This window comes from Pyxicephalus adspersus, chromosome 6 (genome assembly GCF_032062135.1).
Source record: "Pyxicephalus adspersus chromosome 6, UCB_Pads_2.0, whole genome shotgun sequence".
Classification (NCBI taxonomy): domain Eukaryota; kingdom Metazoa; phylum Chordata; class Amphibia; order Anura; family Pyxicephalidae; genus Pyxicephalus; species Pyxicephalus adspersus.
In genome coordinates this window covers 62,728,502-62,756,137 of record NC_092863.1, presented here as the reverse complement: position 1 = coordinate 62,756,137, position 27,636 = coordinate 62,728,502, and the positions used below count along the sequence as shown (strand labels likewise).

The window sequence follows — 27,636 nt, the reverse complement described above, 5'->3', positions numbered from 1 at the left end:
ATAACTAAGAATGTAAGGAAGAATTACATTTTTTGGGTCAATGTGTTATCCAGCAGGTCAATTGGCTACTTTTGAGTACTACACTATTTTAGGGTTTTAAAATAACCACAAACCATCAGTTTGCCTCCAACTCCCAGTAAAATGACACTTTTTGAAACTCCTGACATATTACTATAATAGAAAGTAGCCCCACTTTGTACTCAATAAAGAAAAGAAGAAAAACTTGAAAACCTTTATTCAAGTCAATTTTGCAAAAATTTGCGATCAGAATAGAGGCAGGCCATACAGAAAAAAGAAAAGTACAACACGGAAATTGCAAGTTTAAAGACATAGGCAGTGTTATAAATAGGAGACTTTTGAATGTTTTAAAGATTTTTTTTTTGCCAAGCAAAAGCCAAACAAATTCTAAAATGTTTTTCACAGAATCTATTGTATACATATATATATATTTCTCTGTTTAAGTAGCACAGGCTTTTATAGATTTTCAAGTTACAATTCAGCACCTTTTAAGACACTTTCATGGAGAAAATATATGATGACCATTTTGTGTCCTTCCCATTATAACATTGATGTTCTGTTGACACCACAACCTCATTAGAAGTTTAACTCCGCTGTTTCCTGTAAAGACTGTGTATAATTCACATAAACAAGAACTGGTATTGCATGAAATTTGCAGTACATGGTTGAAAGAATATTGGGGTGATTGGCAGGAGCTTGGTGGCTTTGTGCAAGTGGTGGCATAGAGTGGGTTCTATGGGTTGTTACCTAGCAAGTTATCTGTTATCAAGATTATTAGAAATACTGTATTCAGAAATAGTGAAAATAGCAGTAATGATGTGCAAAGCACAATAATGCCCAACATCCAACCATATTTTTTATTAGGTCAGAGGGGACCTCTAAATGATTTATAGGGGTTCTGGGTTTGAACATCATCATTCTTCATTAAATTAACAATAAACCTACCAACACAGGGCAGGAGGTAATCCTTATTTTTTTGGCTATTTGCAAAAAAATCTCTAATAAGTGAACTTTCTTATGTAAAACATTCAGTTCTTTTTTAAAAACAATAACTGCAAACTATATTTACTCACATTGCTTTGCATTAGCAAAACCTCCACATTTCAACAATGTATTTTACCCCAAAAATTTAGCATGGATTAAAATACCAGTGATAACAGGATATTGTCAATTCCCTTTGTCTGTGCTGCCAACAATAGAAACATAGTACAAGGAGAGACCTAGGTATCAAACACTCTTTGTAGTAGATTTAATACCTGTTTATAGTTAAGCTTATGCAGCCAATACAAAGAGCAGTGATGATATGCTTTGGTGTAGTAATCTGATTGGTGACCAAAAGGTATTCCACTGCTCGTTACCAAATTTAATAAGACTGTGTTCTATGGCTCTTATTGGGCTATTATTAAGTCAAGAAACATTTACAAATCAATTCAATGCTAACTTTCTCTTCCTTTATTGATATTCCTTTCATGACCCAAAGCTAATAATTGTTCTGAAACACAAAGACCAACCCTACACACTGATTAGATGTGATGCAAATTGCACCTTAGTCTCATAGATTAAGTGCAAAATATGAGTAATACAATCTTAAACACTCGTACTAGTAGTCTACCATTTCCAAAGTTCTGTTCATTTGATTTTAGTTGTATCATTTCAATTTGCAGTCATTAGAAAGTAAATATGCCTTTCTAGATTGAAAATAAGGATCTTTATTGCCATTCTAAGCAAACATGTGTGTGCTCAAAGGACCCATGTACATACTGGTCAATGATCTGTGCCCAGTAATAAGTGGGCAGACAGTTACATGTGCATGCAAATAGAACAGTCGATATGGCATTAATTAATTTCAAGTGCAAGCCCCTATTTAAAAAGAACTTTTGCTATGAGAATGTAGAGACTCTCATTACTGACAATTCCCTGTACAGTATGAGGCACAGATCTGAAACAATCAGGTAAAGGTTTATGACTTCACTCTGAGTTTCCAATTTGCATATGTGTTGTAGGCGAGTCACACAAACCAACAAAAATTTTCTGAAAGACACCAATGCCAGCCCCATTTTTCTCTCACCATTTGTTTGTATTGATTTGTCTTGTTACCAACTGTGATTTGCATTTGGCTAATTTCCTATAAATACTCTGTATGCACGGGTTACAAGAGTTCTGGTTTAGTGAAAATGTGTGATTGAAATGTTTTATGGCAAAGAGATCCTATTTGCAGGCTCAGTAGATGTTCTTAAAGTCCCATATACCAGTGTGCAGTAGCATACTGTTATTTTGGTTGAATCTATTCTCCGTTTTAACAGAAGGCAAGACTATTGATAACTGAGTGTTTTATTGCAACAAGGGGAGCACAACAAATATCCCATCTAGATTGACTTACAGAAATGAAAAACCCTTAGCAGGGTTATAGATAAGTGAAAGTAAGATTTTTTTTTGTCTACTTAGATGAGGTGAATGGAAAAACTTCAGATTGAGAAAGGAAAAACTGATTACTTTACCAAGTTTATGGACCTTCATTTGAATTGATATCTCCTCTGGATGAAGGGGAGAACTCAAAATGAATAAGCCAATAAGTTTGCTCAAATAAACAGATGGGCAGAAAAAAAAATTCTCTACTTAACAGGACCCTGACAAATATTACAGGATTTGTTTATCTACCTATTACTGACCATACTAACATTCATAGCTGTAGATGCAATGGTTCCCTAAAAATGAGTTCGCAGGTTGCTGCAAATTAAAAGTGTTGAGAAAGGCTGGTGTAAACAGTCCCCTATTCACATGTCATGCATTCATTCAATTGCTCTCAACCGATAGTGATAATGCATTATAGTAAATCACATGTCAATGTATATCCCCAGCTCATCAGTTTATATTGAACACACAGAAGGGTTTGAATGATAAAGCAAGTTGGTTGATACAATAACCTACAATTATTCGGTCCAAGCAAGGTAAACTTTAATCCAAACTCCCAGTTTGTCAAGTAGCATAGTGTAGGTATCCCTATGTATAGGCTAGATGCAATTTAATACCAACCTTTTCTTATATAGGACTACTGAACACTGAGATATTTGGTATAACATGTCAGGCTGACCCTTAAATGAACAACTAACCTAATTTAAAACAAGAAAATTATAATAATTACTTTTTGGGGTTATTCAAAGCATATTTTGGGGAAAACCTTTTTCTTTGTGTTTTTTTTTATCTTATGTGGAGGAGGATAACATTTGCTCATTTTATTTTCCATCTGTGTGCCTATAGGAAGATTTGCCAATTTCGGGGCCATGAGACATAACAGAAAGAGAAAGTAAATTCCATTTTAGTTACTGGGACAGATGGCCTCCATTACAAATATCTCCGTTTTTTATTCCAACTGTAAAATTAGTATATTTTAGTGATATTCTGTCCCTGTGAAAAATTGGGGTTTTCTACCCACAGCATAATTTTGTAGTCTATAAAAGCTGGTAATAGAATTCTATGTTATCCAATTTATATTATTTAATTAAATAATTAATATAAAAAAATAGCTGCTATGCCAAAACACTCCAACATTTATACACTTTAACTGCATGAAAGGAGATGTCAGCGTTCAAAAAGACTCATCCGTAACACTATTGCTCGGGTTTCATAAAATTTCCGCTTAAGAAATGTATTGTTCCAGATGGTATATGCATTGAAGTCCTATGTTGGAGGGAACCATCTTGAGTGTAGAGGTCAAACACAGGACTTGACTGAGCACGTACTGTCTGGAATTTAACATTTTTACAAGCTTAAATCATCAGTGTGCAGACAGTTTATTTGGATCTTTTTTTACACTTTACCATACTTGTTTGTAAATGGTATTATGAGTACTTTTACAATAATCCTGTTTTGGGTTTGTGAGCCTTTTAAAGTGTTATTCACATTATCCAAACTGTGCTTAGTTTAATACAACACATATTCTTGTTTATTTTTATTTTTTTTCATCTATGTATATCTAGCTTCATTCCTGTATACAAGTCTTCCCAGTACAACTGCACCTTGATCTGGTTACTTTTTAAAGACTCCAGGTTCAGGACTGATAAAGTGCTGTGTTGAATTACATTGCCCACATTTTTCAGAGTGTTTCATTTTTTGTGTTTGTGTCCCTTATGTAAGAACATAACATTTATTCATACACAGATCAACCAAATAATCTAGATGCAATGCAAATATTAGTGCCAACGTTGTTACACATGGTTAAAATCCAGTTATGGTCTTGTCAAAGTCCATATGCTTCCATTGAAAAGTGTTTACATCCAATCTAATTAATGACTTCTGAACGCCAAAACAAATTGCATCTTTAAATGGTCTCTTCGTTGCAGTTTAATAACTGTGAAAATAATATAAAAAAAAGAGATTACTTTCCAATATTATTGCAAACTTGACAAACTGAAACTTGTACAGCTTGTTGAATAGAGTGGCATGTCACTAGGGGCTTGGCATCAGGAACCTGTATGTTTTAAACACGAGGTGATGCTGTTTTTCAGCTTATGGAAACTATCTGGCAAAACACAGCACAAACTGATCAAACTAAAGTCTTTTTTATTCAAATGGAAACTTTGCAATAGAAATTGCTCCACTCTTGCCAACTCTTATAGTCATTTTGAAATCACTGGCTTTGTTCATGGAAATCAGACAGAAAATATGGATTGTACTTTGTCCCTTTTTGGGAAACAAATTCTGCCTATGCTTATAACACCTGAGCAATGATAACTTAAAATCACAATAAAGACTAAACAGGATGATTACTTTGCAACCTCATCTTGCTTACTCTTTTTTCTGATAAGCAGGGGCAACAAATACATTTTTACGGAACTTCACAATGATTGTGACTTGGTTTTCATGAATCTTTAGAGTTTCTGAACCCTGTGATTGATAAATTATCTTTTTTTCACCCTTAGTTATACCATTGAACTGTTGCTGTCCAAATTTATCTCAGTTAACATAAATTGCTGCTGTACAAACAGCAAGTTTTTGCAACCATCACTAAAATTGCCCTGATGATGCAAACCTTGGAAACAGCAAGTGTGTTATACAATCACTTATCTGTTTTAAGTGTGCGACTAAAATGATGCCCTAAAGGGTTTATAAGACACACATGAATTTTAGTAATCCAAAGTAAATATAACAAGTGTAGTAAAGTGGTTTATTGGCTTTAGTGTATCTGTAACCAAACCATTTTATCGGTCTGAATACAGCAGGGATATGTTTAAACCCTGCCAGTTTTTTTCTTGCTTCGTCCCAATAAATTTCCCTTTGCCTTTCTATACTGGAGACACAACAGGGAGTCAGAGGAAATCTTTCTATAGGTACTTTAAGACCTGTGGTCTATTGTGATGAGCTTAATTGTTATTTAATGTTTAGTATTACACTGCTCCTTTGCTTTTTGCTATTGTGACCTGTGATTGGCACTTAATGCCAATATAGGATCAAACTAGAGTAACATACCACAGCAAAGACAAAGCCAGGAATCCCAAAGAAACTATGCATTTCCAATATGAAGTTATTTTACACGTTAAGATAAATTCTATATGTCAATAACTTACATGTATTTAAAACAGCATTACAATATTGCTGCACATTAGTTTTTCTTAATTAGGCTGGAAAACTGGAAAATAAAGGCTTCCACCTGCATAAAGTGCTCTAAATAGCTGCTGATAGATGCCATATTTGTATGAAAGTGTAAGGTCTTGCTGAAAGCCACCCACGTGTTTGTGTAATTAGTTAATACTATGTTCCAGATGTGTCTACAAGATTTTGCTGCATGTATTTACAATGTCTTGCTCATAATATCCTTTCAGCATGGAAAACCATTTGAAGGTGGTCTTATTCTGCTGACAGAAGAAATAACTAAATGGTACTTTGCAAATTCTGCACTATATAGCATTGAAACTATGACCACCCATAGACACTTACAATCCCAGTGAGAGCAAATGATGTTTCGCTGTCTAGCACAGAGTTGCCTATTTATTAAAGATTTTCAATATGCTGTAAATCTTGTACAAGCGCAGAAGACTGTATGTCTTTGTCTTGTAAATATAGTACGCTAAACGGTTTTATCATTAGCCAACATTGGGCAGCGTACAGACAGCCACTCACTGAAACCAACATCTTGTGAGCCATTTATTTTAAAAAGCAAGGGGAGAACCTTGAGGTAGTGTTACAGAAGAATACCCCAATGTTACTGTAATGGGGTGACATTGATGGTGAAGTACTTTATTTTTTCTATATATCATAGTGAAATTACAGTTACAGATGTTATATTCTGTTTGCACTGTGAATATCACCACTCCAATCATTCTTTCAACAAAAATACATTTTTTCAAAGGTCAAAGTACCTACTTTGCATATGCTGTAATTGGCTTATAGTTACTACCACCCATTGAAATCCTGCATGTGCCTAATATTCATGTTTAGCATTGTTACCCCGTGCAACTGTGTCCCTATATACACTGAACAGCAGGGTTGTATCAGCATTGCCACTGCAACATTTATTGAGGACACATTACCCATTAGGGTGCCCTGCATCTGTATCGGTTATCAGCAGATAAAGAAATAGCATTTATTTTTCAGTAAAAACTCAATCATCAAAGTCTGTTGTACCTCTGACATCACAGAAGCCCTATTTACCACCCTATCCTGGACCAGTTTTAGTTTTTAATACATTAGAAAAAGTTTGTAAATGTTTTTTTTCTTGCAGAAAGGCATCTATTAGTGCTGGTCAGGGAAGTGATTACAGCTGGATCTGGAAGGAGTGAGTCAGAGGAAAGAATATCTTTACAGCAAACAAAGCATATTACTGTAGCTGGTCTGCTTCCAGGAAAATCTTTAAAAGATATCTCAACCAGACAGAATTAAATCCATTGCTTGTAGAATTTGAAAAGACAACCCATTAAGCCTGTCTATGCCTTATTCTGTTACAATAGAATTATGTTCTTCGATGAATTCACTTACACTCTCAGACCTACCAGAACACTAAGGGCATCCATCAATGAAAATGCAACGCACGTCTGTTCAATTTGGAACATCTTGCTATGACTGCTCTTGTTTCCAGACAGCTACAATGTTTTCCAGAAAAATTGGAATGGCTAAAATCTAATGCCAAATGTTTTTCCATCTATATAATGAGTATCTAAAAAAACAAATATTTTGTTTTCTTTTTTTAAAAGGACAAACTACAGAGATCAATTTAGAAATAAAACATCACATTTTCCTAAGCCTATTAAGGAATAAAAATCTTGGAATAAAAAGTATTTTTGGACCATGCCATGGTGTTGGTTTACTAAAGAAACCAATCTGTTTACTCAAAGTGAATTATCACCTTGCTAAGGAATTTTCACTTAGCTTAGTGACTGAGGTCAAACTTTTCTTTGCAGAAAATACCCAACTGCAAGGAAAAACATTTCAAATTTTGCTTGTACTTGAGTGGATAGTTAAAATATAAATAGGGAATCCATCCTTTCCCTACTTTACTAAAAAAAAGATCACTTTTATTGCTGACTTTCTTCATATTGCTGGCAATAACACTTGGAAAGGAAATCATTGGGATGACAGAGGAGAGTAAAAACTGGGGTTCTAACCTATATCACTATATTCAAAACTAGAAATTCTAGTCTAGCTGGAGATACACTTTATTTGTTAAAGAGACGCAAATAAAAATTTGGTACTGTAAATGCTTACTTGCTGAAAATTTTGCCTTCTTTGGAAGGAATCAATTCCCTACACTTATTCTCTGCACATCCTCTCCTCTCTTGTTTATGTTGGTCCAAATCTTTTGCCCCTTACTCACTGTCCTACCTAACCATTTAGGTTGTTGCCAGCTTGATTACAGCTATGGGTCTGCTGGGGCTGATGACTTCCTATCCAACATGGCAGAACCCAGCAAGCTATGTTTTTACAGATAAATGACATGTATAAAATACTGTATATGCTCATATTATTTGAATTAATAGTATATTACAATGACCTCTCAAAAATTATCCATGTGTAGAGAGTGTGCCATATTGGAACCAACACACAGTTTTCCTAAAAAAAAAATGACTTTTTAGATTCAGTGTTACAGTAAATGAATGTCCGTTTTCATTGTGTTACATTGGTCCACATCAGCTGTTCTGGGCAGCAGATGCTTTGTGGAAAGAAAGACAAGTAATTTGTTTTCCTGAAAGGCATACACTTACTAATCGTTTATGTGACATTGTAAGCATATTAATAAAAAGTTTATACTTACGGAGAAATTGTACAGCTGGAGACGTATACATGATGTCCAGTATATCGTAGATCACAACGAACAATATTGTTGGAGTAATCAGATTCTGGTACCAAGTAACTTGGATTCACACTGACCTAAAAAAAAACAGATTTGTTTGTGATACCAGCATTGCATTTATTGTCATGTGTAATCGGTGATGTTTATATGAAATACCTTTAAAATATAGTTTCCTGGCTTTACATCTGTGATGTCAATCCACTGGCAATCAATATCTGCATTGTAGGTGTCGTAACAACCAGGACTCAGTCCCTGAAAAAAAAAAGAAAAAACGTCAAAGATTTCAAAATCAGATACAAAGGTATCTATACCAGTTGGTTAGATTTCATAAAAAGATTGGGACAATCAAGCCATGACCACTCAGATTTTAACATTATCCTATATATACCTTATTAGTGGAATAACTAGATTTACTTTAAAATACAGTTTATTTTTGTTTTGAATTTGCTAAAGCACATGACCTGTATTTATGCACTTTTACAGGAGAAGAGGGAATGGCCATTGAATATGTTTTGATATCCCCTTTTCTATTCCTTGTAATCCTTACATCAGTATTCTGGTAATATTCTTACAGTGGTGAATTTTGTCAGTGCTGAAATTCTTGCAGTTGTGTGAGAAATAAATTAGGAATGGACTAGAGGAAATGATAAACTATTCTTCCAAAGGAAAAAATGGCTGTCCTGTCCACCAGCCATCAGGCACGTTTCAAGGTACTGTTAGGCTGCAGAGCTGAATGTGGGACATGCTTAGTTCCCTGTAAACGTGGTGGATGCTGTAATTTAAAAATTCTTGGCACTAAGCTGGAATATAAAAATGGCTTCTGAACAAATAAAGTCTGAGGTTTCACCCTGCATAGGAAAATGTGCATATTATTTGAAGCCAAGTAACTCTTATTCACTATGAAACCTGTTGTTCTGCTTGCAGAACACTCCATTCTTTTCCTTGGATAGAGACGTTCTTGTCAATTTGATAATAACAGCTTGTGGAATACTAAACAGCATACCATTTTACACCTAAATATAAGCAGCCTGTGCTAAGGTCCTTGGCTGTTACCCTTCTCATCATGAGATGGTTTGTAACAGAGGAGACTGGGGCTATATTGTCTAATGTCATCCCCGCTTAGTGAATGGCCAGTTTCCAAACTCATATGGAAATAAACTGATCCTGATATGCTTTTAAACCATTCACTAAAGTTTTTCCAGATACATCTGACAAACTTTCTAAACCCTCATAAGAATAATGTGTGTTATATTTCATCATACCTACCTTGTCAATAGACATTTCTATGACATTGTCTGTTTCCATCTCTTGTTTTTTAGTGCATTTTAATATTTTTGGCTTTTTTTCTGCCTTTATAATAACTTTAAGCCTATGTACTTGGTGGAATTCCATATTACTGGAGAAGAACCACATGTGCCTGTTATGTTCTAAAATAAATAGATGATTGGTACCATTATCCACTTTAAGCCATGTATTGCCAAAGCATGTTTTTAAAGATTATGCAGATGTTAGAAGATTCACAATCACCAGTGAAAAGTAGACACCATTTATTTCCACATTTTAGCGCACCTTTACTATCTCAAGGTCTATTCTTCTCTCACATGTTTAGAACAGTCTAGCTCTGCCTATATTTTTACACTCACAACCATTTTGCCCCCCATCATGGTTATTCATACTCTACCCTTTGTCCTATTGTTCCACAGTCAGTTCACAATTTGTTTACCCTATCTCTTTTTCATGGTCCTTCTCAATTCTTCTCGAGATCATCAAATCTCAACTTTCTCTCCCTTTGGTTTCCCCAATAAATTACTGCTCTGCATAATCCCTCTTGCCCTCTATTCACATTCATGCTTTGTCACCTTTCCCAATGTCACAAGGACAGATGCTGCCCTTTTTACGTATTACTCGCCAGAATCAGCTGCTATTCTTCCTCTTTGCAATCAGCTCTCTCTCAATAGTCTAGGTTCAGAATACATGTTGTCTCTCCTATACCATCCTCTCAAAACCAGTTCATGCTTGATAAATGTATATGTTTGATTAGGAAACAACATTTACGAGGGGTGCTGAGAAGTTCCTGGCTTTGCTCCCTTCCAGATGAAATAGAAAAATGAGTGTGGGGGCATATGACAGCCTAATATCTTAGTATGTAACTGCAAATATCCTCATACTAGTGTTATGTTGCACTCAAAGGCCACAAACCATACAGCCTAAATGAAACTGCAAGAACCTATTTATTTCTGCACCTAAAGAATTCAGTTTTCCAAAACCTTTTTGAACTTTCTAAATCTTTTACTTTATCTGTCAACCACCTCTAAAGTATGTGTATGGCATGCACTTTTTGGCCTGCAGCTGTGTAGAAACTATTGAAGTGGCTCTGCTTAGGTATGTAAAGACCTGGATAGGGGGAAAGTCTTGTTTTCAAAAGTATGAGGCTACAACAGTATCGTCACATCCAAGCTAAAAGTCACACACATGCAAAGCAACTTTTCTCTTAAGTAATGGTATACACATGTTACATTAGGTAATGTTTATAAATAGGTAAAAATCTACATATGTATTTGTATCATTTAGCAGTAAAAACATTGAATTGAATTCAGTTTTCTATGGTTGTAAGACCCTTTTTGGTTCTCAATTAGATACATTTTTAGTAAATTAAAGTCAAAGGACATGCAAACCCAAACAAATAACTGAAGCGTGTCACAAAATGCATTTCTACTTATTGGTAATTTGATGGTTACTATTCAAATTATTCATTTAAGTCTATTTACCCCCCTTCCCAAGTTCCCTTTCCATTTTTCTTTGATCTTCATACATTTCACATTTTTGGAATGTGAAGCTGAGAACCAGTCCGATTGTGCACTCTCCCTACAACCCACTAAGGATTTACCAACAACTAGGGTAAGGGCTACAAATGAGAGCAACACATATTGAGACAATTAGTAGGGCTATTGCATTACAATTTATTAGTAAATCTAAAAGAGATTGTGTAATCAGATGATGCTGTACAGGTTCGGCTTTTGCGTTATACACCGTAGAGGAGCTAATTGTTTTCTCCATCAACCTCTATCCTCCTCATTTCCCATACTGCTACTCATATGCCAATCAGCTTTCTCCCTTTTGTAGATGCTATACTACTGCATAACACTACGTTCTTTACTTTTCTTAGGTGATCAATTTTCATAGCAAACAGCTTAGATTGGTTTGTTACACATTGGTCAAGTTCTATGCAAATATCCAATTTGGGTTCTTCTTTTGGTATATTTATTTATTAACTTGGAAAATGACAGAACTAAAGATTAAAAGATAGGTATTTTTTTTATTTCTCACCTGTGTATGTGCTGTACATGCAAAACGTCTATAGTATCCATAGTCACAAGATGTGTCCTCTAGACAGAAGCTGGCCTTATGGCCTTCCGCCACTCGTCTTTGTGAGCTTGCATCGAGCAGATCATAGTGACTAAACTCATCCATACTGTGGTAATGCCTGTTGACAATGACAAATACATCAAGCTCATTACAAGTTCATCAAATCAGATATCAAAGAGATAAGAAATGATAAGAAAAGTTAAGTGATGATTTTAGGCAGGGCAAGTGCACCTATAATCAGACTGTGAACGTTAATCTATTTTTATGTTCTTAAAAAGCATTCAAGAGGCTTTCAAATATGTCTCCAATGGGAATGGGAAGTAGTTCATCCTCAAAGATCATGATAAAATGGGGTTTCAGACATCTAAACACAAAAAACATTTAGTACTGATAAGTCAGGATAGAAAGTCTTGCACATTCATTTCCTGTTATCATATGCTTGAATAAGAATTTCCCATCAGCACAGAGCTTTTGGATTCTTCATTAAGAATTATAAAAATGATTACACTTTTGTATCGATTCCGCCTCCCCTAGCCAGATCCTGTTTCCTAAGCCTCTGAAAAAATCTAATCCTAGAACCATCCTGGTAATTATTATTCTCCACTAGGGTGGTAACCCCTGTGGATTTTATATCCTTAATGCACAAATATCTCCTTATACTTGCTACTCCTATTCAGTAACTAAACTTGAATGAAGCCATATTTCTAGCACTTCTCTTGCACTCATACAGCTCCCTTTATAACTATGGGGATCTCTTGCACAGCAGGGGAGAAGATTTCTGCACACAGAAACCTATATCCTATATATAAGTAGAAGAGAAATCACTAAATGCATTGGGAACATAGGAAATCAACACACCGACAAGAGATTTCAGCAATACCTGGAGATATTGCTGCATTGGTATATATATGAATGGATAGATATTCTGTAGGTGTTTAGATACTAAAACTCATATTAATATGAGCAACATAAGGGCTGACTTATGCTCCTGAACCCAGACTATGCAGTTTTTTTTTTTTAGTTTTTAGAGGTGTTTTCTCCTGGCATCCCTTCCAAATAAGGTATATGTCACAGATCAGCACCACTGCTGGCTCTGGACTTGGAGGCGTTGTGGAGCCCTTCCTGCTAAAAGATCCCCCCCCCCCCCCCCGCCGGTTTATTGGGAAATTGCTTATGAAAGTCCTTCACCAGCAGAGGGGCATGAAGGTCAGTGTGAGATAACCAAGAACATTCTTCCGGACCATAGCCTTTCCAATGAACCAAATATTGTAATTTCCCAAGAAACCGGGGGGATCTTTTTAGCAGGAAGAGCTCGGCAACCCCCCCAGGCCAGCAGAGCAGCTAAAGCAAGGTGGGAATAGCTGCTGCTAATCAGATACTATCAGGAGGATCAGTGCTGCTGATCTGTGACAGTATACTTGTTCAGCCTTTTTATAATTGTATTGTCATTAACTTTTTAACAGTTAACATTTATTTAAGGCTACGTACACACGTGCAATAATTATCATTGGAAACGAACGACTAACGAACGACTAATTACTAACAAAAACAGTTAACAACGACTGGTCAACGACACCGAAGAATGAGAACTGTTTCTGGAAACAAACGACCGTCCCAGCGGATCTGATTGGGCGACAATCGTTCACTATCTATTGTGTGTGCGGTCGTGGAGTGATCGTGGATTGTTCTGTGATATACTTTCTCATGTACTCGTCACTTCCTACATCGTTTAAACAATCGTATCTAGTGTGTGTAGATTATTGGTAGATTATATTTGAACAATCGTATTGTTACAGCATGTACAGAATTGTCCACAATACAATAGTTCAAAATGATCATGAATAGTCATTAATCAGTCATTAATCATTTGTTTTCTAACGACAATTACTGCACATGTGTACAAAGCCTAAGTCTCGTAGAGCTCAATTTCCCTGAGCATTGCATGGTCTGTACTCAGGGTGAATTTGCTGGTACATTTACTCCTGGGAAGATTGTCAGCTGTCTTGAATGTTTTGTAATCTTTCTCACTGTAGAATAATAAACTTCAAATTGTTTAGATTATTAAGCAATTGTTTGTCTAAATTCATTGCTGATGTTTTTCCTCCTTGGCATTGTGTTAACACACACCTGATTGCTCCAGACCTGCAAACTATAGAGGCAGTGACACTTGCTGATGATCCAATAATAAAGTGCAATTGCTTAGCAGCACCTGGCTGCTACTTACCAGTATAATTTCTATGGAAGTGCACACACTGCATTTTGACTTTGGTAAATGCAAAAAGACATGCAGTAATATGTCATGTGTTCTTGTTCATATGCAGGTGTATTTACCTAAAACAATGACCTGCTAAGAATCAAATGTTTTTATTATTTTTTTTATGATTTATTATGTCCTGATGTGCTAAACATTTGAATTGCAAGACTGCATACTTTCTTTTTCTCATAATTGTATATAAGTACATTGCATGAAAGTACAGCTACTCTTTCCTGTAGCTATTAATCACTCAGTAGCTATTAAGATACTTTAGTGCTGCTCTGGAAAAATATAAAGAGCGGTGATCTAAAATACAGACAGACGGGGTGAATGTGGAAAGCAAATGCAACCAATCATTATTTCACTGGAAAAGGTTCACTTAACTGAAAATATAGATGTGCATCATCAAATATTTGAACATAGCAAAGACATGATCTCAAAGGGGGAAAAAGAAATGTACAGCCACCAGCTTTTCACGTTGCTGAATAAAACCAGATGTTCCGGAGATCAGCATTTTCATAATTTCCTGTTCTAAAACTGTTGTGATAGCAAGATGAAATACTGAATTTCTTTAAACTTGAGTGACAAAGATTTTACATAAGTAAACCCTTCAAGGCAAAGTTAAATTGGATGGAAATGCTTTTTAAAATAGCTATAAATTTCAATCAAGTTTTGTTCTGTTATAGGCATATTGATTTACTGAATTGCATGACTGAAGGAGGCATTTTGCTAAATTTTATGTCTGTGTAAGCAAGATCACCTTTTTGTAGTTAAAAAAAAAGTATTAACACTATTGCCTTTATCATTAATTACTGTTTCTCAGCAGGCTGTCAGTGGTGGTGGAACACCTCCCACTGACTATCAATGATCCTAAAATATCCAAGATAAAGTCATTAAAGTAGATCTATCACTGAGAAATTATATAAGCTGCCATAGCTGACCTGCTTCTAAAAAATCCAGCTTGCCTGGTTGGTGTTCTGATCATCTACCTTTATTACCTTTAATATAAGTATAAAAATCTGGTGCTAAGTATAAGATCATGATAGCCTGACAACCCTTAAATGTAAACAATGGCCAAAGGTTTCTAGGCTGTTAGAAACCAACGTTAGTAAAAAATACTAAGATCCTAATAATTCAAAGCACTGTCCAAAAACACATTTTATTATGTATGTTTGAGGTCTTATTGCTAGCTCCAAATGTATTCAAATTTTAAACTATTTTTATTTTTTAGTCGATAATACAGGAGAGGGTAGCACCCCTTTTTTTAATTGTCACATTGCCTGTCCAAGAGATACAGCAAAAAGTAAGATATCTTTCCAAAGCAATGGGATATTCCCTCTGAGGGCATTTTGAATGATATTACCTTACCCTCTTATTCCAAATAATTTTTCACCACGCTTTATCATGCATGGAGGCATTGGTCCCCAGGACAAATAGAAAGGCTGAATTTCCCTGGCAGGGACATACAGAGAGGACAAATAGAGAGAGAAAAGCTACCTAGCAGGTACAGTGTTTTCTGCTTTTACCTCTTTCACCTGTTTATGGTCTAGAAAAAAAAATTGAAAATATACAACTATTTGTATAAAATACATACATGTACTAAAATCCCAAATAGTTAATCAATGTTTTTTGGTCCTATTGTTGGTTTTCACCCTAATAATAAAAATGGTAATAAACTGAAAACTGAAAAGTCAATTAAGTCAAAGTGGGGATTAGCCTTATCTCCATTTTATTATCACAAGTTGGCCACTCTAAAAGTGGGAATAGGAGGGGGTGCTGAGAAGTTCCTGACTTTGCACCTTCCAGATTAGATAGAAAAATCAGTGTGGAGGCATATGACAGCCTAAAATCTTAGTATGTAACTGTGCAAATGTCAGGTCTTTGTGATTCCTAAAACTTTTTTCTTTTAGTGAGAAGCTGTGATGGCAGAGGCACAAGCAAGTTTCACATCATTGGAGTTACGGGCCATCATGAAGTTTTTGTTTCTCCAGGGAAAGTCAGCAAAGTACATTCACACTGAGATGTCACAAACACTGGAGGAGAGGTGTCCATCCTACAGCACTGTCAAAACCTGGATATCTTGTTTCAAGACTGAGCATTTCACTTTTGAAGATGAGACCCGCAGTGGGCGCCCCCCAACCTCAACTGACCTGGCAACCTGCAATGCTGTCCATGAGCTGATTATTGAGGACCGGCGAATATCCGCAAAAAAGATAGCCCAGATACTTGACATCTCACGGCAACATGTTGGGTTTGTTATCACCACTGTCCTAGACGTGCGCAAGCTTTCAGCAAAGTGGGTGCCGAAATGTTTGAACAGGGATCAGAAGAGGAAACGAGTTGAAGCATCCAAAGCCGTTTGGCCCATTTTGAATCTGCACAAGACTTTTTGGCTAGGTTAGTGACTGAGGATGAAACCTGGCTCCACATCTATGATCCTGATCACCCTGATCAAAGGAATGGCGCCACAGCGGGTCCCCATGGCTGAAGAAGTTCCCAACCCAGAAAATGGCCAAAAACGTCAGGGTGTCCGTTTTCTGGGAAAAAGACAATATTCTGTTGGTGGACTACCTACCTCAGGGCTCTAGTATCACTGGACAGTATTATGCTAACCTCCTGGACCAGCTGAAGGAGTCAATTTAAATGAAACGCCGTCGAAAGTTGCCCAAAGGAATCCTTTTTTTGCAGGACAATCCACCTGCGCACACATCCAACGTTGTGGCTGCCAAATTGAATACGCTGGGGTTCCAACTGGTCCACCAACCCCCCCCCCCCTGCTCACCTGACCTGGCCCCTTCAGACTATTATCTCTTCCTAAAATTAAAGAAACACCTCAAGGGGCAACGTTTTGAGGACATTTCTGACGTCAAAGTTGCTGCTGAGAGCTGGTTTGCAGCCCAACCAAAGGACTTTTATTTTAACGGTCTAGAAAAGCTGCAACTACGCTGTACCAACTGCATCAGTCTGAATGAGCGATGTGTTGAATAAATGTGTTATTTCATAACTCTTGCTCTCTTCTTTCTGGGCAAAACCAGGAACTTCTCAGCACCCCCTCAATCTATAGGAAAACACAGAAAAAAGTGGTATATCTGTCGCAGTCTACAGCCACTTATGGCTACAGCTGGAAAAAGTGTAGATTTGCACTCCAATAAATTTAATAGAATTCGTTATTGCTACTTATTATAAAGGTATTGATCCACCCCTAACCTATACATTTAGAAGTTTGTTTGCCATGGAAACAACACTTTTCCCCCTTTGTGGATAGTGAACCTTTTCACACAGTTTAATGTTGGGTAGTAACGTTTGTAATTTTTTATGTATTTTATGAATTTGCAGAAAATATTTTATAAGGTGAAATAAGGACAGACTTACTGATGGCAGCTGTGCCACTCCCAGGAATAGCGGGGTCGACTGGGAAGGAAGTCAGCTGTACCTTGATTCTTCACTCTCTGGGGAAAGCGTAGAAGCACTCTCTGGTCATAATCTCTGACATCAGAACGGTAGGCAGAGCTATGAAATTAGAAAAAAACACTATTAGTACACCGTAGTAAAAATCCATTAACATTCAGTCAGGTTTATACAAATGAACAGAAATATTAAAAACATTGAAATATTTAGAAGTGCTTAGTAGAACTCAAACCAGGACACATTTACAACCAAAGAATAAATTTATAATAATACAAATTACATGACTCAGGGTGATTCATACTCTGAAAAGGACAAGAAAACATCTGTTAAAAGAAGACTTGCAAAATGATTACTTTTTGTTGGTGATGATGAAAAATACATTTCTGATCATCTGAACTGGTATTGCAACCAATAGACACCAATTAAAACCATTTATTTCCTTTTACAATCAATGTAAGACACAGTGCACAAAGCAGTAAAGTAATTGACTCCAGGCTGCTTTAGGCAAACATGTTTTAGCATTTTTGAAGACGAGTAGAATTCCTAATTAATATAAAGACAGCTTGTTAAACAGCTTTACTATCAATCTACAAAGCTCCTATCTAGGTGTTACTGGCAGAATCAACAGGTAAAAAAGGTGTAAATGCCTGAACAAAGAAAGCTAATGCAGCCTCCATATCCAAGGAATGCAAAGCTGCAATACATTACGGTTCTGATCTTGGGTCTGGATATGTTTTAAATTATAAAAGTGGAACAAAACCCATGTTACTGGGGGTAAGCTTTTATCATGCATACTTGCATATTATGGAATACTTTTTTTTTGTGTCCTGCAGCAATGACAGATCAAAGATCCCATCACTACTGCAACCCCTGAAGTTGCCATCTTCACTGACGATTCTTTGGACCACCGTGATGCTCTTCGGTCATTTGGTTATTGGAGTTACATTGTCCCCAGCATCTAGATCTATCCCTGGCATTACCAGGAACAAAGTCTGGTTCTACCCTACCATGGTTTATGTACTATTCATAGTAAGTAAAAATAATGGAGACTTTGCATGTCTCCTTAATTCCACTTTACAATAAATGTGTTAATAAACAGCATCAAAAGATTATTTTATTTTTTTCTGTTTTGGTACAATAAGTTAGGCCAGTGTGTTCATAAAATGTGTACTTGCCTCTTTGGGAAATAACATTTTACTACAGTAACCACAGCGACCTTCAATAACAAAAAAAAAGACTACAAATCGAATTAGAAGTTCATGTAACTTGCTGCCTACATCTTGACATCTGAGCAGATCGTAATGCCTACCTCATACATCAGAGAAGTCACTGATTATAGCCGTCTATACATAGAATTACAATTAGGTCTGGCCTGATTTATCAGCTGCACATTCCTGCTACAGGAGATGTTGCCAAAGTAAATAGAGTTATGTAATTATTCTTCAGACATACTGGAGTCAGGTATCTTAGAATTCTGAATGAACTAAATGTCCTCCTGCTCACCTCTTCTGCTATGTAGATATGTGCGTAAATGATGATCTTAGCCATAATCCCAGATGAAGTTCTGTAGAATCCTGTGTAATTGTTTGTATTTGTTTTATGCAACCCCTGTGTAATGTACAGTGTTGTGTAATATATATTTCATTATATTACTAATAGCAATAATATTAATAATAATAACGGAAAGGCTCATTTTCTCCTCATCTGAATATGTAATAGGTTGAAGGTAGGACCACAAAGCTTTCCATTAAGTTATTTCATGCCTATGAACTTGTCAAATGAGATTTTTTTCTTTTTAGTATTAGAGCACCTACCATACCTTTCACACTAAGGTTATGTATGCATTATCTACTGAGAATTTATCAGGAAAGCTGATTCCCTAATAAAATCTAAATACTATCATCATTTTACTTGTTTGCAAATGGTAACTGAAGCCTGCTGCTGAGCATAAAAGACTACAGAAGTCATTTCATTATTGTATTATACAACCGAAGCTCCTAGTTTCATGATGATGAGTTCTGATTTAAATCTCTCACTGGCTGGATAAAACGCAGAACTAATTTCCACTGGGTTGTTTTTTTTAAGATTAGTGTATTGTAGCAATTAGGTGATCTTTAATGATCCTTATTGAAAAGTGATATTTTCTGCTTATTACTGGACAAGGGACAACGATTTAATGCTGCTAAGTCTAGATGACTAAAGGAAAAGAAAGCATATTGTAAAAAAGGGTTGTGCCATGGACAGCATAGATTGGTGGGAGAGGACTTGATGATCCTTGTAGTCTGCCAGACAAAAAATGAGGTGTGGAAGAAGAAAGGTAAGGTTGATGTATTTATTTAAGTTATTTATTAGTTAAAGCATGAGAACAGAACAGTAAATTATACCTAGTCTTTTCTTCAGTAATAAGAACTTAAGGCATACAAGGCATTTATAAAGAAATATCCCAGCACACCCTTGTCACTGATGTTCTCCTAATTACAATGCCTTTTCTGGTGATGATTTATATAATATATTCAACACCAAAATTACAATGTAATAATAGCAACTATCTGTTCCTCTTTTTAGGTTCTTCTCAAAAGACAGACACCACATATACAGGTAGCAGTTTTGAACTGTCTGTAAATTATTAAAGAAGTCCCTGTCTGTATCTGAGTTCTAGCTTATAAGGTACATTTACTTCATACCTGTTATCTAAGAAAGCAAAATTCAATCAATACGGAGCTCTGGAAAGAATAAGCCAACACATAAAAGTGGTTTACTCATGATTGCAGTTGTTGTCAAACTATGATTGTTGCAGAAGTTGTCAAACTATGATTGGGGAGTGTGAAGAACAGTAGTATAGTAGTAAGCCATTGGAGTAGAGCATTTAAAAAAGAATCCGGCAGTTCCTTAATGCAGAAAAGGGCCGGGTGGCATCCCTTCTGCAATAAGTATTCTTACCTTCCTGATTGTATTTGCCGTTTACCTGGCAATGTGGACTTCTCCTATGGGTACCAGGACTGAATCAACTCCCGTTGTCCTGCGCAGGAGCGGCATAATCCAGGCCCAGACAATTATGATAGCTAATGATCAGAATGCGGAAGAGAAGAAGGGAGAAGACCGCAGCACCCGTGATGGAATGGAGACAGGTGGGTATCCCCAGGGTTTATTTAGACTTTATTGAAAATGTACAAAATAATCAGATTGTACAAACAAAAATTACGAACGAATAGGAAAGTGTAAAGATATCAGAGAAAAGAAATCCATGGTATTCCTCATTCCTGCCCCCCAGCCCCAATATCATGACATAATAAATTTCCCAATAGTACAAGAGAAAAACAACCCTTTACCAGTTCACTTTAACAAAGTGTTTTTTGCTTTTAATTAAAACAAAAACAGCCAGTGGACTAGCAAGTATCCAGCTGGAAACACATTGGCAACACTAAATTGGCAGCAGAGTTGCTTTTCAACAATTTGCTCATCATTATTTATGAGGTTGTACAAGTGATATGCCTTTCATTCTTTAGTATGAAACACTTCCTGACATCTCTTAGTTTTACCTAAACTGGAGAGAATGTTAGAATGTATCTCATGCATTCCAATAAAAAACAGTTTTTGAAGAGAATATATGAGAATAAAACAGATGTGTTTCCATGCACAGAGCCACACTGACCTTGCCAAGCAGTTTTCCTCCGCGGCACATCTTAAGCTGTACATGGACATTCTCTGCACGTAAATAGAGGCTTGGATGTAATATGGGTCTGGTACCAAGTCTGGGAGGCCTAGAAACAGAGAATAAATCAATTCATATTGTGCTGCATTTATAAATGTCTAAACATTTATAAGGTATCAATTTTCATCAGTCACACAATCACACATTCAAGAATAATGATAAACCCTTTTTTATGTTCTGGAATCTACTAAATGACAGTAATCATCATACATATCTATAGTTATACATAGGTCAATGTATTTTTTTAATGCAAGCAGTAAAAGCACCTGAATTTGCATTGATATTAGACTCTTGCAGTCTCATACACATTTAAACTCAGTCTGCAAGAGGAAAACACAGCACAAGAAAACAAGCTGTACTTCTGTGATCATGTGCTAAGAAGGAATATGATGAAGTGGCAGAGAACTGACCATATAAATCCGCTGCTTCACCACTCACAGTCCAGTGACAGACAAGACCTGTGAGTGTTACTTAACTGCTATTTACTAATGGTAAAACACTTCCTATTTTTTAGATACATTTTACTGTTTTCCTGGAGTTCAGCTTTAGGATTTCTACCTGAAGTGCATTTAATGGCAAACTTTTTTTGTGGTTTTAGATAGAGTGTGGAAAGCATAAAACCTCTGGTTTTTATTGCTGTCTTTGTCCCTACTGGGTTTATTCATATGTTTGTCCTGCTGAGCATTGTCATAGGTACTACAATTGGAACTGTTGTCAATTGAACAGAAATCTTTCAATAGGGATATTTTGGAGAAATGTTTTATCAGGAAAGGTAGTGAAATTAGTGAAATAAATTAGTGAAAACATCTTCCCAATGGTGCTATACATACAACATTTCATTCTTCCCTTACACTTGTGTTGCTGGTTTACATTACATAACATTACAGATGTTTTGCATTAAGCAGAGGGGAAAATGTATATACAGTATATATGGCGTAGTACTGAATGTCCGGTAAGGAGACCCTCCCAATGTTCCGCTGACAAGGTGACAAAGCACTGGTGATTTTTACTCAGCCGTGACTCAGACTTCAAAAAGACACAGGAGATGTTGTAATACATGGGCAGTCTGGAACCAGGTCTGTTGGGGAACTCTGACTAAATGTTAACAAGTACAGTATTCAGCAAGAAAGGAACATTGATTATGATGAACTGCATAGGAAAACTTCAATATAGCACTCCTCTAAAATGCTTGTTTCTACCACCTTTGAAATAATAATTATTTTTTATTATTAACCTTCATTTATAAAGCACCAACATTTGTCCCAGCTCTGTACATTAATTAGGGGTTGCAAATGACAAACCTGCCTAATAGACAAATACGACAATAAAACAGGAGACCGGGAGGATCCTACCCAATGGAGCTTACAATCTAAAGCCTCGTACAGACGTCACATAGACGTCAGATGACTGTTACTGGAAATCTTTCTTGATCATTTCCAGTGACAGGTGAAGAAACAAGTGCTGTAAACACAGAGGTATTCTGTTCAATGGAGAGGGCAGGGCAGAGGAGGAGTGAGCGGCACCTGCTGTGCTCTCCTCCATAGGAGTGCACAGACATCAGTCCTGATCAGTTGTTCATTAATGACTTCGGGAGACCTCTGAAGAGACAGCGAACTCAGCTGTCAGACAGCTGACAATCATCTAATGTTTGTATAAAACTTATGAGGGGGGAGAGAGTAGTACAAAATAGTAGAGGGATAACTACTTTTGACTGTATATATATGGTATGTGACAATATGTGAATTTCCAATATGCATTTTATTGTTCAGTGTCATATATTCTTGACTATCAAAATAACAACTGTATCTGATAGTGTTTTGCCACAGTTCATAATAACCTTTAGATTACTATAAACACCTGTTACTGAAAACTAATAAATGTAAACGAAACAAGATTTAAAAACTCTCATAAAACATAAAAGCATAAAAAAATAGAAACTACTTTGAGTAAGTTAAGTAACCTAGCTAGCTTTTCAATGAAAGATAACATGATATAATTGAAGAGGAGCTTTAGTCTGGTTACATGTGGAAATAAACACTTGTATGTGTCTCCATCGAGGCTGCACAAGTGTGTGTATATTGTTTAAGTTAAGGTAGCTTCCCCTAAAGGTAAAGTTTTGGCAACTTTTCATAAAAAAACATATTTTTGGGGTTTGGCACTGGTAAATCTCTCAGTTACCCCATATGTTATATTTGCTTAAATTGAATAATGTGTGCCAGACCAAAGAGAGGTCCAACAAAATTTGAATTGTTTGTCAAATGATTGAATACAACTTTTAACTTTTTTTAGTGGTCTGAATGATCCCTCTTTGATCTGGCACTCATGCAACCAAAATCTTAGGGTTAACACTGAAAACGCAATGCTAATATAGGTGCCTATGTATTTAACTAACTAACCAAACCAAATAACTTTCAACAACACATGCTGCTTGTATGTAGGAGCCAAGAAACACATCATATAACATAAAATAATACATTGTCCTAATTTTAAATATAATAACACCGTCACACATTAGTTTGTTTTTTTATCCTCATAAGGGTTCCTAAAATACATAAAAGTAAGAAATAATCCAGGCTACCTTTATTTCAAAGGATGGAAAATTTTATTTCCTTTACTTAGACAGGCTGGATTATATGTGCATATTTTGGAATGAATTGTTCTTTGTGTTATCAAAGAAAAAGATATGACTCTTACTCCAATAACAAGTTAAAGTATGAGACCTCAAACAATATGTAAGTTTTAAATACAAAAAAATAGAATAACTTCCCAGGAAAATAGGAAAACAAAGGTAGCTATATTGCGAGCACAGCCTGTAGAGTGATTCCACAGTACAAGGGTGTGCGTTGGAGCTGCCTATACAAAAGTACACTAGGAAACCTTTAAGGGCACATATAAGTGGAATGATATTGCTGACTTACCTGGAAGTGATGTTGAAATAAAAAAAAAAATACAGTTTGCAAACTGAACAGCAATTACAAATTTAAGCCATTTTTTGAAAATATCCAGACAGCTAGCATTTTTGAGACGAGTCAACCAGATAAAAAGTTTGATATAAAGTCAATAAATATGCACCAACCTGGCATACAATGATGGTTTCTTATCAGCAATAGTACCACAATTGCATAGAAAAAGACTTATTATTACTAATATACTTACCTACAAGAGTATCTAAAAACATTGGAACCATAGACAGTCAAGACAAGGTGTTGTTGTAGGGCTTCTTTAGATGAGAAAACAAAGTCTTAACACCACTAGACATACCCTCATGGTTCTGATTCACACTATCATTTTACATGAGCACTCTTTTACCTGCCCAGGTTATTCCATTCTGCCCATCCTTTTTCATTCTTAAACTTAAGAACTAGACACTATACCTAACTTTGATTTAGATGACATTAATAACAATAAATTAAAACTCCCAGAAGATATAAAAGGTAGAAATAAATTCCGCTTTTTAATTATTAATGCAACAGTAAATGCAAGTTGTTTAAGTATTTACTGTATCTGATTTATTAGACTTCTACATCTCTGTAAATGTGAGAGCAAAGAGTAGCACGTTTTGCCAATTAGTTTATTTTCTGACATAAGGTTTGCCAATAAGAAAAGAAAGAAGGTGGTAGAGATATGAGCTAATCAGGTTCAGGAGGACCTTGATTTAGAAGAAGTGGGTTGAATGATGTTGGACATCAGACTGAGGACCTATAGTGGCAGAGATATTACCTGGGAGGGAAACATTTCTAGGTTTAATTAGCCTATCAATAAATATACATATATTAATGGGCTAATTATTTTAATTTTTTGGCTAGCTAGCTGGGTGTCATCCAAGTCACTAAGTGTACTTGGCATACACCGGTGTCAGTCAATAGTGAAAGGCTTTGAAAAGCTAGGCATGAATCATTTATCTGTAAATGTGCCTTGTGCAGTTTTGTCTTTAGCTGAGTATATGGTATGACGCTTTTTAGAACAAAAAGCACTTGACCTCTCTAAATTCTCACAGGAATGGCTTCACTTGTGGAACACATATTCCCAGAATGGTAATTAAAATAAGTCAAAAAAAGTCCATTTCACATTCTAAAAAAGAGATATGCCAAAAACAAGAAAAAGATTATTTGTTTGTCAATTGATACAGTAATTAAATGTGCCTCCAGGGTTTCTGACATTTGTGGAAAGTGTAACAGCTTTGTTTGGACACATACAAATCTTTTGCTAAATGCAGATTAAGAAATGTGCTGATTTATTCATATCATGGGATCACAGTGATCTTATAAATTAAAAGAAAATCTATTACTTAAAAAAAGGGTCTGTTTGTTTTTTAGAGCACAGAGGGGTGCGATTTGAACTTTCCTTGTACAACATTGCAAGTACTTGTTCCATTACTCATGTCTCTTTGTGGATTTTCTATATCCATGGGCCTAGTGTTAATGTTAAAATGTCTATTGTATATTGCTTATAAAATTTAAAAGCAGTTTTGAAAGCAAATCTAATATTATCATAGAAAATATCGTGGACCACCCTTTTTACAACCAGGATTCTGAGGAAGCCTAAGGTTCCTTCTCAGGTTGCAATGCCAACCATGAGCTATATTTGCCTCTCATATAACTAATTGCTGACACCAATAATCTTGGGATTATTCCCAAAAACAAAATTAGGGATTCTCTAAATACAGAAAGTTATTTCAAGGGTTCTTATATGTTAAAAAAAACAAGTTTAGAAAGATTGTCATACACCTTCAGCTATATGCATCTGATGACTAGCTAACTTTATCTGAAATCTACAGTTTATACTGCCCATCAGGGAGACTTTCCTTCAATCTCTCTCCTTTAAACTCAACAGAAAGTAAAAGAAAATCCCTGCAATGTAAGAGAAATCCTCTTGAATTATCTTCACTTTAATTTCAGTTTTATTGGTTAATGGGACAGTTAGAGAGAAAATCTACACAGACAGCAAACAAAACCAGTCAGTAATTCTACTTGGGTGAATAAGCAAACAGGAATTAGGGTTTAACATTATTGGTTTTCACAATTTTTAGAGGAAGATTTGCATTTTTTTACTAAATAAAGTCTGTCAATTTCAGTACAAAAAAAGCCAAGTGGTATAATTTCACAAACTGGGATTAGGAATGGAGTGCAGTTCTAGCATATAAACATATGTTTTTCTATACTTGCATGGCCTTTAAATTAAACATGGAGAAATGTGCACATTTTTAGTAATGTATTTCCAATGTATTTCTTTTTCCCTTTTTTTCCAGTAGTGCTTTATAAGTGGTCAAAGTAGAATTCTTATTTTTAGTTTGTTTCTGGAGGTAACTGGGTTCAGTGTAGTATTGCTTGCTATTGTAGATTATGGAAATTAATCACAGATGCTATATTCAGTTTCATGAACGTGAGCCACAGGTTGGCTGCAGGCTGTTTCTTAGTAGCCAACTATTGATCCGCATTTGAGCAAAACACAGTCACAAAAATCCTTCCCATAAAGGACAGAGAAGCCTGCATACCTTCACATATGTACTATGAGCTGGCAGTACATCTGCAGATGTTTCACTTTTGAGATATTTAAAACATGTTTAAAGGCATTTTTTTTAGTTTTGGAAATAAGGAAGGATAAGGCATCTCTCTTGACTCCTGAATGTGGTTACACCTGCCATGGCTTACTAAAACATTATCTACCTTACATTGAGGAGACTCATTGTTGCTCAAGTCATTCACTTAGACCTAACCAAAAACTGTGAATGTTTTAACCCCTATACAGCATAAAGATCTCATGAAGTGATTCATGAATCAGAGTACTTGCTTCCTTTTTTTTTGGGGGGGGGGCGTGTATAGCCACACATAGGGGTTGATTAACTAACAAAGTGAAAATTCACTAAACAAAGTGAATGCTAACTTTAATAAGTGTATGTTTACTGAATAGGGTGATGAAGTGTTCAGTAGGATTTGATTCCATATGGTTGGATGATTGCAGTGTACACAACCTTTCTTATTTCAGTAAATGAACAACACTTTAAAAGGGAATGGTCTCCAGTCAGTTCTAGTGAATTAAGCCCATCATACAGTTGAGTTGTTCGTATGTTACCACAACTACTGGTAAATATATTGGGATATAGATTTGATAGACTAAACATTGTACATTCTCCAGCAGCGGAGTACTGACTAATGCAGAAATAACATTAAAGAATTACACTGGACATGGTATGCTAACTCTATAGGATATAAGGACATTGCATGGTGTGCATAAAAAACATTAGCAATACACGTACATCATGAACTACATACAGTTTGACAACCAGAAGAACATTTTGTGGGTTATCAAGTCCAGATGGGAATGCACACTGAACTGCATGTCCCTGCCTCTTGTTGGTTTCAAGAAATCATATTTCCCACATACTGGGTAATAGAGGTTGGATGTATACATTCATTTGTGTGTAAATGTTTAAAAAGTAATATAATGCATTGAAAGTTGTAAGATTTTACTTTTACTGTTGTGCCAGTAGCCAGAATGCATATACACAAATGCCATTCATAAAATCCATATTTAAAAGAAGAATTAATTAGTTGACTATGTATTGACATTTTCTGTGAAGCTGGCTAGTGTTCT

The 27,636-nt window shown here is 35.8% G+C and overlaps 1 protein-coding gene across 3 annotated transcripts in view; it reads right to left on the bottom strand.

Moving 5' to 3' along the window:
* Positions 1–218: 218 nt before the first annotated feature.
* LOX (lysyl oxidase) overlaps positions 219–27,636 on the bottom strand; it is a 36,755-nt gene continuing 9,337 nt past the window's right edge. For 2 of the 3 annotated variants that reach the window (XM_072416043.1, XM_072416044.1), the window contains exons 2-6: positions 20,983–21,091; positions 17,295–17,432; positions 11,630–11,786; positions 8,459–8,554; positions 8,260–8,379 (exon numbers count right to left, since the gene is read on the bottom strand). In XM_072416043.1, the coding sequence (XP_072272144.1) occupies positions 8,260–8,379; positions 8,459–8,554; positions 11,630–11,786; positions 17,295–17,432; positions 20,983–21,091 (620 nt within the window). Of the gene's footprint in view, positions 4,367–8,259; positions 8,380–8,458; positions 8,555–11,629; positions 11,787–17,294; positions 17,433–20,982; positions 21,092–27,636 lie in introns of those variants that run through there. The other variant, XM_072416042.1, reaches the window with a different exon arrangement.